The following is a 13,214-nucleotide window of genomic DNA, read 5'->3' as shown; positions in this document are numbered from 1 at the left end:
GCTATTTGCTTTTCAAAAGTTTCATCCTTGGCTTCTCCTTGATTGGGTGGCCGGTAGTAGACTCCGACCACCAGGTTCCTTTTATTCTTTGCTCCATTTATTTCAACCCAGATGCTCTCGATGGGGCTACCAAGCTCCTCCTCCTGTATTTCTGTGCAGAGATATGTATTTTTCACATACAGTGCAACCCCGCCTCCCTTTCTGTTCCTCCTGTTCTTTTTGAACAAGTTATATCCTTCAACTGCTGTATTCCAGTCATGAGAGTCATCCCACCAAGTCTCAGTTATACCTATCAAGTCATAATTTCCCTCCTGTATTAAGAGTTCAAGTTCGTTCTGTTTGTTTCCCATACTCTGGGCATTAGTATATAGACATCGAAGACCATGTGCTTCATAGTCTGGCTTTCTTCCTACATGTGTCTGAAGACTATTATTGGGCGCTATCAGCGCTGTTCTCTCCATTGCAGTGCATGCGCCTACGTCCATTGTTACCCCCAACATTACATCTCCCTTCCCCGTAGGATTCAGTTTAAAGCCCTCCTGATGAAGTTCTTCATGCTGTGGCCAAACACGTTCTTCCCAGCCTTTGTGAGGTGCAACCCATCCCTAGCCAACAGCCCATCTTCCAGGAAGTATAGCCCGTGGTCCCAGAATCCAAATCTCTCTCGTCGGCACCACCTTCGTAGCCAGTCATTCACCCGGAGTATTTTTCGTTCCCTTTCTATCCCTCTTCTAACTACTGGAAGGATGGATGAGAAAACTATCTGGGCCCCAAAGTTCTTGAGTTTCCTTCCCAAAGCTTCAAAGTCTGACGTGATCTCTTCGTAGCTCCGCTTGGCGGTATCATTTGTTCCCACATGGATGAGAAGAAAGGGATACCTGTCAGTGGGCTTTATGAGTGCAGGCAACCTTTCAGTCACGTCTCTAATCTGTCCTCCCGGGAGACAACATACCTGGCGAGTCCATGGGTCTTCGCGACATACTTGGGTCTCGATCCCACGCAGCAAGGAGTCTCCCACTACTACCACTCTTCTCTTCTTCTTCTTGTAGGCCTGGTTTTCATCGCCTCTGTTTGACTGACCTTTAGCCTCTTGCTCACTCTCATGCAGGTTCCCCTGTGATTCTTCCTCTGCAGGCTGTCCTCCAGTCTCATCTGCAAGTACCTGGAATCGGTTCCACAGCTCCACCGCTTCCACTGGTGCAGAGTGGCGTCTAGTTCTTCTTCTCCTAACTGTCACCGTTTTCCAAGGAGTATCCTCTACTCCATTTTTCTTCACCTCAGCATTTCCCACTGCCTCATCTTGCTGTTGCTCTTCAAGCTTCTGGTCTGCCCTTTGCTGCTGTAGTTCCCCCATTCTGTTCAAGAACTCTTCATGTTCTCTTATTCCCCGGAGGGTTGACAGTCGCCGCTCCAGTCCACTTACTTTTTCCTCCAGCAGCGTGATCAACTTGCACTTGTTGCAGGTGTAGGCCATGTTGTTCTCAGGCAAGAAAACAAACATTGCACACACCTTGCAGGTCACCACCACTGGAGAGTCTTGTCCTTCCATTGCCTCTTTTCCCTTTTTGTGTCTAGCTTTGTGATTGTTCTAGACTAGCCTGTGCCTGCTCCTCTACTCAGTAGAGGTTAAAAGCAGAGTCCCACTGGTGTGGAAGTGTGTGTTACAAGACAAATAAATGGAAAAAAGTTAGTAAAGAAAAATAAAAAAAAAAAAATGTTAGGGGCCTCCCCCTTGACCTCCCCTGCCGAACTCCCCTGGCCAACTCCTGTTTGCTCCCCCTGTTCGCTCGCTCTCTGGGAGCTTGCCTGCTTCTGTAGTCCCTGGACCAGCTGGAGCAGCTTGCTCTGCTCTGCTCTGCTCAGCTGGGAGGCGGGAAACAGACTGAAGCTTCCCGCCCAGTCAGCTGCTGGGAGTACTCAGGCCGCACCCCTCCAATTCAGTTGGAGCTCTCAGAAGCTCCTGGTGAGCTCACAGCCAGTCAGAAGGATAAAGGGCAGCGCCCTGGGCTTCCTGCAACCCACTTACCTCTTAGCCTCTGTCTCCTTTGTCTCCTTTGTCTCTTCAACCACTGCAACTCCCCTGGCCAACTCCTGTTTGCTCCCCCTGTTCGCTCGCTCTGTTCGCTCGCTCTCTGGGAGCTTGCCTGCTTCTGTAGTCCCTGGACCAGCTGGAGCAGCTTGCTCTGCTCTGCTCTGCTCTGCTCAGCTGGGAGGCGGGAAACAGACTGAAGCTTCCCGCCCAGTCAGCTGCTGGGAGTACTCAGGCCGCACCCCTCCAATTCAGTTGGAGCTCTCAGAAGCTCCTGGTGAGCTCACAGCCAGTCAGAAGGATAAAGGGCAGCGCCCTGGGCTTCCTGCAACCCACTTACCTCTTAGCCTCTGTCTCCTTTGTCTCCTTTGTCTCTTCAACCACTGCAACTCCCCTGGCCAACTCATTTTTTTTTTTTTTTTTTTTGATGTTTAAGAACTTTATTGAAACCCAGAGCACATGAAGTAAGTCTGCATTTAGAAGAATGTATTTGGTCTCTTGGTGGTGAAGCGTGGTTTATGCTGGCGACGCAGAACTCTGTGTGGCAGAGGGAACTTAATTTTGGAATCATGGAACTGCTTGACGGCTGGTCTGCGACACTTGCTAGCAGCAATCTCTTCAACCTTCATGATCTGAATTGAGTGAGCACGGGCCCTATGACGGGCTCCCATGTCGCGATAGCACTGTGTAACAGCTCCAGCAGTTGTCAAATCCCTGTACTCCCTGTACATGTTGTGAGTTCCACTACGAGAATCATAACGCAGCCAGATACCAAAGTTTTTCACCCTGAGCGGAGACTTCTCGAAAACCTGTCCACAGTACACAATTTCCCCAGAAGATTTCTTCATCTTCTTCAGCTGAGAAACAAAGTACCAGAAACGGGACTTTGCAACAACATGATTAGGAGCAAAGATGATTAGGAGCAAAGATCATGATTAGGAGCAAAGAGCAAAGGGAAAAGGAAGATATGCACATTCTGGTACCAATATTTTCCTACTGTTACATAATGACATTGCCTAAAGACAGGGTGAAACACTCACTGAAGGATAGGGATGGCTGAAGTCACCCCTGTCTGCACCATGCGCCACTCAGCGGACCCTTGCCAGGCACCCAAACCTGTTTGCTGTACGTTGGTCAGTCCACAGCTGCCCAGTAAGTGGCACGTGGCCACCCAATCCTCACCAAGCCACCATTTTGCATAAAAATGGCAGCTTGGCGTTTTTTGTAAATCCACATATACGCAAATGGCCGCTGTAAAGTGGCCATTCACACAAGATTACAGGTGTAAATCTGTAAATCAAATTACAAGTGTAAGCTGTAAAAATTAGAGGTGTAGAATCATAGAAACACAGAAAAGTAGGGTTGGAAGGGGTCTACAAGGCCATCGAGTCCAACCCCCTGATCAATGCAGGAATCCAAGTCAGAGCATCCCTGACAGGTAGCTGTCCAGCCTCCAGTCTTGAATGCCTCCAGCGTGGGAGAGCCCACCACCTCCCTACGTCATTGGTTCCATTGTCATATTGCTCTAACAGTCAGGAAGTTTCTCCTGATGTTCAGCCGGATTCTGGCTTCCTGTCACTTGAGCCCATGATTCTGTGTCCTGTACTCTGGGATGATTGAGAAGAGATCCTGGCCTTCCTCTCTGTGACAACCTTTCAAGTCCTTGAAGAGCGCTATCCTACCTCCCCTCAGTCTTCTCTTCTCAAGGCTAAACATGTCCAGTTCTTTCAGTCCCTCCTCATGGAGCTTTGTTTCCAGTCCCCTGATCATCTTTGTTGCCCTCCTCTGAACCCTTTCCAGGTTGTCTGCATCCTTCTTAAAGTGTGGTGCCCAGAACTGGACACAGTACTCCAGATGAGGCCTAACCAGTGCTGAGTAGAGGGGAACTAGCACTTCACGTGATTTGGAAGCTATACTTCTGTTAATGCAGCCCAAAAGAGCATCTGCCTTTTTTGCAGCCACATCACATTTTTGGCTCATCTTCAGCTTGTGATCTACAACAATTCCAAGATCCTTCTCGCTTGTAGTGTTGTTGAGCCACGTATCCTCCATCTTGTAACTGTGCATTTGGTTCCTTTTTCCTAGGTGCTGAACTTGGCATTTGTCCCTATTAAATGCCATTCTGTTGTATTCTGCCCAGTGCTCCAGTCTATCAAGATCACTTTGAATTTTGTTTCTATCTTCCAAAGTATTAGCTATCCTGCCCAGTTTTGTGGCATCTGCAAATTTGATCAGCATTCCCTGCACCTCCTCCTCCAAGTCATTAATAAAAATGTTGAAGAGCACTGGGCCCAGGACTGAGCCCTGCGGTATCCCACTCGTTACCTCTCCCCAGTTTGAGAAGGTCCCATTGATAAGCACTCCTTGAGTCCGATTCTGTAGCCAACTGTGGATCCACCTGAGCATTGTTTCATCTAGCCCATTTTGAGCTTGTTTGCTCATCAGGATATCGTGGAGCACTTTGTTGAAAGCCTTGCCGAAGTCGAAGTTTATTATATCCATAGCATTCCCACAGTCCACAAGGGAGGTGGCCTGGTCAAAACATGAGATCAGATTCATCTGGCAGGATTTGTTCTTGACAAATCCATGATGGCTTCGAGTAATCACTAGGGATGGTGGAGATTTCTCCCCGAATCTTCGGGGGGCTGAGTGCCAACGCATTCGGCCCCCCGAAATCGGCGGTGAAATTCTCCACCAACCCCCGCTCCCCCCCCCGTAATGGGACTTACCTTTGCCGAATGTCTCTCCCGGCGGCGGGTCCCGGCGGCGGTTCATCGGCCTTTCGTCGGGGGCAGCAGCCGGTCTTCCGACCGGCTGCCGCCGCCGCCATTACAAAGTTAAAAAAAAAAAAACACGTGATAGGCTACGTAACGATTAACGTAGCCTATCACGGCTAGATTTCCAAAGTCAGCCAAGATAGGCTACGTAAATCGTTACGTAGCCTATCACGGGTGACTTTGAAAAAAAAAAAGCGCGTACGCAAATTTGTGTTCCTTATTTGGTCCCGGTAGTCTACGTAAATCTTAACATAGACTACCGGGACCAAATAAGGAACGCAAATGGCGGCGCCCATAGGACGCCGCCATTTGTGTACACACTTTTTTTTTTTCAAAGTCACCCGTGATAGGCTACGTAACAATTTACGTAGCCTATCACGGCTGACTTTGGAAATCTAGCCGTGATAGGCTACGTTAATCGTTACGTAGCCTATCACGGGGTTTTTTTTGTTTTGGGGGGGGGGTTACACTTTGTTTCGCGGCCGGGGAGACGGGGCGCTTCTCCCTGGCCTGAATTTCGGCCGGGCGAGGCAGGACGCCTCCCCCCCCTCGCCTGAACTTCAGGGGGAGATGCGAAGTGCCTTCCCCCCACCGCGAAGCACCCCTGCGAAAAGGTGACTTTCGTACATCCCTAGTAATCACGGCATTATTGTCAAGGTGCGTACAGATGGATGGCTTCATCATCTGCTCCAGAATTTTCCCAGGGATTGATGTCAGACTGTCTGGTCTGTAGTTCCCAGGTTCCTCCTTTTTTCCCTTTTTGAAGATAGGGACAACATTAGCCAACCTCCACTCGTCTGGTACTTCACGTGTCCTCCATGATTTCTCAAAGATAATAAACAGTTGTTCTGAGAGTTCTTCTGCCCATTCCATTATTACTCTAGGATGCAGTTCATCTTGCCCTGGAGATCTGAAGTCTTTTAAAGTAATTAGGTGTTCCTTGACCATATGCCTCTCCATCTCAAGCTGCAATCCTGCCCCTTCAGCCTGTACTTCGCCTTTCCCAGGTGGTCATAGACCCTCTTTTGGGAGAAGACTGAGCCAAAGTAGGAATTGAGCACTTCTGCCTTTTCTTTGTCATCTGTTGTCATTTTGCCATCCTCGTTTTATACTTGAACCACCCTTTCTTTCCTCTGCCTTTTACTATGCACGTAGCTGAAGAAAGCCTTTTTGTTGCTTTTAGCATCCCTCACTAACCTCAGCTCGTTCTCAGCTTTAGCCTTCCTGACACCATCCCTGCCATTCTGTGCTACCTGCTTGTATTCTTCCTTTGTAGCTTGGCCTTCATTTCATGTCCTATATGTGTCTTTTTTTTTGTTTTCAGGTCATCGCTAAGCTTTCTAGCGTCTGTACTTTGCTTTGCTACTGTAGTTCCATCGTTCTATCCAAGAACTCTTCATCTTCTCTTATTCCCTCGAGGGTTGACACTCTCCTCTCCAGTCCTCTTACTTCTTCTTCCAACAGCGTGATCAGCTTGCACTTGTTGCACTTGTTTTACCATGTTGATCTCAGGCAAGGAAACAAACATGGCACAAACATTGCAGGTCACCAGCACTGGAGGCTCCTTCCATTGCCGCTATTCCCTTTTTGTGTCTAGCTTTCTGATTGTTCTAGAGTAGCTTGTGCCTCTACTCACTGGAGGTTAAAAACAGAGTCCCACTGGTATGGAAGTGTGTGTTACAAGAAAAAGGAATTTTAAAAAATGTTAGGGGCCTCCCCCTTCACCTCCCCTACTGAACTGCCCTGGCTAACTCCTGTTTGTTCTCCCTGCTCACCCACTTGGATTGCTCATTCTCTCGGAGCTTGCTTGCTTCCATAGTCCCTAGACCAGCTGGAGCAGCTTCCTCTGCTCTGCTCCATTTATGGTCCATTTATGCCTTTAATCTTGCGTAAATAGCCACTTTACGGCCATGTCATGCCGCCTCACACAAGGTGCTGCCACCACCTGCCCACTCAGTTGCTCAGCTTGCCAACCCACCTACTCGTTCAGTGGGCTGGCCACTCACCTTGTGCCCCAACCACGGAGCTCCCATGAGAGGTCAGCTGAACTCTCATGGGAGCCCCATGGCTAGGGACAAGAGAGTCCTGTCAGCTACTCTCTTGCTGCTGCAAATGGCACGGTGGGAGAGTGGATGGCGGGGCTCTCCAGAGCACTTGCTGGAGGTGGTGGTGAGGGAGCGGTAAGCCCTCCTGGCAAGGCGAAAACCCGCTGAACACCACCCCCCAAATGGATTCCTCCAACATCTCCAGTTGGAGCATCTCCCTAGCTCTCCTCAGGGTCTTGGGAGCAGGAAGGCAAGTTAAGAGCCCTAGTCTTCCTGGCTGAGACATGCTTCTGAGCAGTCCCTCAGCCCTGGCTCCCTGGCTCTATTCCTGACTCCTGGCTCCCCTCTGATAGCTGCTATCAGGAGTGCCCTAGCTGCCTCTTACAGTCCCCTCCAATAGCCAGCTCAAGACACAGATGAAGAGGATTCTTTCCAAGGCTTTATTCCTTTACAACTTAATGACTCTTTCAGATGCTAATCACCAGCGACTAAGCAAGGAACTGCAGTGGGGTAGTTAGCAGAGTAGCCTAAGCTCCGGGCAAGGCAGTTGATCCCCATTTGAAGGAGAAGGGTGGGAAGACTCTGAACTTATGGGCCATGGAGAGGTCCTCCCTCTTACCCGTGGGTCCTCAGGACGCGACCCGTTGTTTTAGCGCCAAGCGGGTGGAGCGCCTCCTCTCGGCGCCCTCCATCTGGCGCCGCTCCCTGTGTCTGCGCCGAGCATCCAGCAAGGCCCCCTCCCCTGCTCTCTCGCTGCCAGGGTCACTCTCTCTCCCAGGAATGCAGGTGGGAGGAATCTCTCCCTGCCGCTGTGCCTGTGAGCGATGAGTGGGCTCCTCTGCCACGGGTTGTTGCTCTTCCTCAGAATCAGAACTGCTCTGGGGCTCTGTGGGCTCAGTTTCCACCCTGACAGCTACCTGCAGCTCAGCCCTTACACTGGGGGAGAGGAAGTTCTCTACACATGCACACTTTCATCCCCAGGAATGCTTGAAATCACCTGTCATGAGTGTCTCAGACAGTAAGAGCTGTGAGCTGTAGAGATTTCCTAGATGCTGCAAACCCATCCGAAAGGGTTCGTTCCTTCAGTCGCTCATCATCTTCCCCATCATGGCTAATGGTGGCTTCCTCCCTCCCACCCATAGGCCACTTGAACCTTTAGGAATGATGACGGAAGGATCACCACAAGCTGCTTCTCTTCTGAGGTGGAGCTTTTTCTGTCCCTCTTTCGCTGCTCATCTGCGACACGTAAATAAGTAACCGCAGTTGAGTGTGTTTCTCGGCTCTTGTCACTCCCTGGGAGCTGCTATTTGTTTGCCAGCCCCTCCATTTGTTTCTGGCCAGGGCGCTGTGAACAGTATGAATACTGCAGCATTCAAGGTGAGCCATTCATGATGGCTTCTCTAAGAGCCCCAACGTTTGACGACAAAAGCGCGTGTCGCTCAATGCCATTCCCCTCAATTTTGGTTCATTTGGAGTCAGAAGAATGCCAAAATGAATGTTTCTCAGCAAATGAGAAGTAATTGTGTTAGCAAACACAAAGAGGCTGATCTTGAATAACTGGCTACGCTTGCCCATGGAAAATTACACCGGACGGAAATCCCTTAGATAAAGGAACGTAAAAACAAAATGGCACTGCTGCTCAATCAAAGAATGCTTTCAAAATAGCTTTAGGTAAGTCAAATTTGGACCTAGTTGTGTAGCTCATGAGTGGAATATAAATAGGGTGGACGTATATCTATAAATACAAAAGGGGAAGCAAATAGCTCTGGAGCAATTTTAACATACACAATGTTTTCAATCAACAAAGAGCTTTTCATCAAGCAGCTTCCTCTGCATTGCTCCTCCTGTTCATCAGCCAGAGTTAGGCAGAGGAAGTAGGAAGACCTGGTTCAAATCCTGAATCATTCTTATGAAGCCACCTCAAAAGTATTTGCATAGAAGCATGAGTACGTATTTATAAACAAAACCAGTGGGGCTGGGGGGGGGGGGAATAGTTACGTTAGGGAGAGCTCCTCATTAGGGTTCCATCCATACCCTTTTCGGGATCCTAACCCTGGTTTTCTTCCCCCACCCCACCCGCTGGTTTTTTTTCTAAAAGTTTTTTGTTTCCAACTTCTGCAAACTTTGGGATTCTCCCAAGCCAACTGATACTCCCATCTTGTCAGCATGGCTGGGGCTATTTTGGCTACAAAAGGAACCACACTCAAATAATGAGTTTGTTATTACTATAGTGTGACTGTCCCTGAGCCAGTCACAATTTTCTCAGCCAAGCCTACCTTACAGCATTGCTGTGAAGTTAAAATGGAATACTTTCCTTTCCTTGAAGGAGAGGAATGCTGGGATACAAATGTCATAAAATGTGTTTATGTGTTTTATTGTGATACACTGCCTTGGGAGGGCTTCCGCCCTGAAAGGCAGCCAAGAAATATGTTAAATAAAATAAAATAAAATGAATGAATGAATGAATAAATAAATAAATAAATAAATAAATAAAATCATGTTGTGCCTATTTGGTTAACAGCACCTACCCTGTATCAATGGCAGAGAGTGAATAACAATAGAGTTTTGTGCAAATTGTGGCCAAAATTACACAAATTGCACAAATTACAGCCATACTTTGCACAATGTGTGCAAATTATGCAAATTTATTAAAATTACACCTGTAATTTGCACAAATTAAAAAACATGGAAAATCTGTTAACTAGCCCAACTCACTGCAGACCGAATCAGACTGGTTAGCAGAAAACAGATTGAAGTCTGGGGGAGGGGCGCTTGACAAAAACTCATCACACTTCACCTCCGAAACAGATTTCTCTGGCATCCATAAGCAGTATTTCCAAAAATGAATTTTGTTTAAATGTAAACAAAAACAAAAACAAAAAAACCTCACCTTAAAAACCTTAAAAAGCTAAGGGCCAACTAATGGGACAAAATTAGAGAAATGAGAGTGCAGTTTGAATAGATTTGTGGAGAACTGGGCATGTAATGGGTTAAACCCAGATATTGGAGAACTCAGTAGCAAATTTATCATCAGCATGTCCAGAAATGTCTACTAATTTTAGGATTTCATCTCTCTTTCTCTTCCAGCCCCAATGAACCCTCACCTACGTAAGTATTTGAACTACTTTGTTTCTTCATTATTGAGAATTAATGTTCTTATTAATACAGCGTCATCAGTGTGCATAGTATAAGCAAAAAAAGATTGCAGTTTACATTTTGACTGCAGAGGATACAGCAAGTGAGTGGATGGATGGAAAAGAAGACCCGAGAAGACCAAGGGAAGTATGTGAACAACAAATGAAGGCAAATGCTCCCCATCCCACCCTGCCCCAGTCCATGTATTATGTCCTGCCACGTGGTTGACAACTCTCTTAGGATGCAAGAGAGAGAGAGAGAGAGAGAGACCAAGCCTCTGGTTCTACATGGCTGATGAGAAGGAATGAACAAATCTGTCCAATTCACTTCCCAAAATATTCACATTTTTCAAGCAAACATTCATTTTTCTGCGTCAATTTGCAATTTTTACAAAAGTCTGCGCAAAACCGCATATATATTTTCATTCAGGTTACCCTTTGCACAAAATATTGTATGTATTTTTCTACACATAGAATCATAGAATCATAGGGTTGGAAGGGGCCTACAAGGCCATCGAGTCCAACCCCCTGCTCAATGCATTTTCACGAATATACACACTTTTAAGCCATTTCTCCTAAAATATGCCTTTTGGTATGCTGTTTGCATGTTGCATGCGGACGAAGGTCCGCATAGTTAAAGCAATGGTATTCCCCATAGTAACCTATGGCTGCGAGAGCTGGACCATGGGGAAGGCTGAGCGAAGGAAGAGAGATGCTTTTGAAGCCACAAAGAGTCGGAAGCGACTGGCCGAATAAACAACAACATGCTGTTTGCATGTTGCATGCAGTTTCCATTAACGTGTGCATTTCCATATGCATTTTTGAATTGCTGAATTGCAAAATGTGAATACCAAAGGGTATTCTGGATTGTGTATTAGTTCGGGAAGTGCAAATTAGGTCAGCTCATATTAAAATGTGAACCAAACAAACTTCTCCCCCATCCTTCCTGATGAGCAGCATTCAGCTTGTTGGATTAAAGTTGTGGGGGTCTGTTATTAATGCACCTGCACTCATCTTAGAGATCACCTGGTGTTTGAGATTGAAGTGCTCAAAAGATTCCTGAAAGCAGGCAGATATTTTGGCCTTCTGAGCTACACCATCAATTGCACATTTCCCCGTCTCCTTCAATCCCGGCTGTCCCAACAGGTTGATAGTACGCCTCATTCCCACTCAGGACACCTACGATGGATGCTGGCTCCTCAGCCAGATTTCCTTGTCCGGATGCTCCCTGTTCATAGGACCATGGTGGATTGAGCCCCACTCCACCCCCTGCCGATCCAGCCTTTGTCCTGGGTGCTAGGAATGCCCCAGGAGGGTCCTGCTCCACATTCTTTGCCTAGAGAAATGGGGGAGATTCACCATAGCAATCTGCTTAGACTCCCCCTGACCCCAGGTTTGATGCTACTGATCATCGTGGCTTGGTGACACAGCTGCAGGACTTGGCAGGCTGCCTCTGAAGCATGTAAACTTACACCCTGCCTTTTCACAAGAGCTTCAAGGCAATTTTGATTTCTGCAGGAGTTACATTGCAATGGCAGTTCCAAGGCAGGTGCTGAGACTGAAAGTGGTTGTCTGAAGTCACCTTTGGTGAAAAGAAGAGCTGAAACACCATTATTATCACAGAATCATAGAGTTGGAAGGGGCCATTTAAGCCATTGACTCCAACCCCCTGCCTGGTGCAGGAAGCCAGTTTAAAGTAGGGATGTCAGATAATTTCTCCATGAATCTCGGGGAGGCCAAATGCCAGTGCATTTGGCCCCCTGAAATTGGTGGAGAAACGGTCTGCCCCCCCCCCCGGGACAGGACTTACCTTGCTCGAATGTCCCTGGCGGCGGCGGCTCCGGCGGCGGTGTGACGGCGGCCAGTCTTCCGACCGGCTGCCGCTGCCGCCATTTCCAAGTAAAACAAACAAACAAACGTGATAGGCTACGTAAACATTTATGTAGCCTATCACAGCTAGATTTTTAAAAAACACCATGATAGGCTACGTAAATGTTTACGTAGCCTATCACGGCTGACTTAAAAAAAAAAAAAGCGCGTATGCAAATGCAAATAGTGTTGCCCTTATTTTCGCCGTAGTCTACGTAAATGTTTACATAGACTACACGTGCCAAAATAAGGAACGCAAATGGCGGCACCCATGGGCGCCGCCATTTGCGTACGCGCTTTTTTTTTTTTTTAAGTCAGCCATGATAGGGTACGTAAACATTTACGTAGCCTATCACGGCTGACTGCAGGGACGCAAACGGCGGCGGCGGCTACGGCCGCCGCCATTTGCGTCCCGGCAGGAGACGAGGTTTTGCGGCCGGAGGGACGGGGCGCCTCCCCCCCAGCCAGAATTTTGGCAGGGAGGGACGGGGCGCCTCCCCCCTGGCCAGAATTTCGGGGGGAGGGACGGAGTGCCTCCCTCCCACCGCGAAGCAAGTTTCGGGATCAGGTAAGGGACTTTCGTCCATCCCTAGTTTAAAGCATCCCTGTCCAGTCTCTGCTTAAATACCTCCAGGGACAGAGATCCCACCACCTCCCTGGGCAGTCAGTTATTTATCTATTATTTAGTTTATTTATATCCCATCTTTCCACCAAAAGATGGAGCTCAAGGTAGATAAGAATAACAAAACAAAATTAAAACTTAATTAAAACTTAATTAAACAATCATAAAAGCAAGTAAATTAAAAGCATAATTAAAACAACAATGAAAGAAATAAATGTCTTTCATTTTTTTAAAAATGTGCTTCTGTGTTTTTTGATCTTTGCACTGCTACTGGCTTTTATCTTGGTTCTTAATTTGGTTTTATTCTGCCTTAAACTTATGTTTTTTATATATTATGATTAACAAGGTTATTGTATTTTGTGGCTTTAAGTTTGTTTTGTGAAGTGCCCAGAGAGGTTCCACTAATGGGTGGCATAGAAATGTAACAAGTGAGCAAGCAGGCAAATGCCCTCCTCCTGGCCACTGCGGAAACTTGGACATCCAGGTTCAAACCTGAATCTAGCAGATCTGAGTCTTCACTAGTAACTAGGGATGTGTGAACTCACCCCCGTCCGGGTTCTCTGGATGCCCACCCAGCCCCTGCCCCCGTTCGTCAATCCCCGGACTGCGCTTGAGCCCCTCCCACACTCAGTCAGCAGCCCACACTCATCCCATGGCCTCGTCGAGCTTGGTGGTCACCATTTTTTAAAAAAATGAAATGGCGATCGCAAAAATGTGCAAGTTTTTGTATGCACAAAA

At 47.5% G+C, this 13,214-nt stretch overlaps 1 protein-coding gene and 1 pseudogene across 4 annotated transcripts in view; one reads left to right on the top strand and one right to left on the bottom strand.

Annotated features, from left to right (window-relative positions):
- The window catches only part of MDGA2 (MAM domain containing glycosylphosphatidylinositol anchor 2), a 682,071-nt gene that overhangs the window by 618,351 nt on the left and 50,506 nt on the right, over positions 1-13,214 (top strand). For all 3 annotated transcript variants that reach the window (XM_084833668.1, XM_084833657.1, XM_084833679.1), the window contains exon 12: positions 9,939-9,959. In XM_084833668.1, the coding sequence (XP_084689794.1) occupies positions 9,939-9,959 (21 nt within the window). The remainder of the gene's footprint in view (positions 1-9,938; positions 9,960-13,214) is intronic.
- On the bottom strand, positions 2,447-2,949 carry LOC146356819 (large ribosomal subunit protein eL20 pseudogene; annotated as a pseudogene). The gene has a single exon (XR_014787595.1). The product of XR_014787595.1 is annotated as a large ribosomal subunit protein eL20 pseudogene (transcript).

The sequence above is a fragment of the Heloderma suspectum genome, chromosome 1 (genome assembly GCF_057233095.1).
Source record: "Heloderma suspectum isolate Gila_16-S chromosome 1, 16-S_ref, whole genome shotgun sequence".
In the NCBI taxonomy this organism is placed as follows: domain Eukaryota; kingdom Metazoa; phylum Chordata; class Lepidosauria; order Squamata; family Helodermatidae; genus Heloderma; species Heloderma suspectum.
The sequence above is the reverse complement of the archived record's forward strand: the minus strand, read 5'-3'. Positions and strand labels throughout refer to the sequence as shown.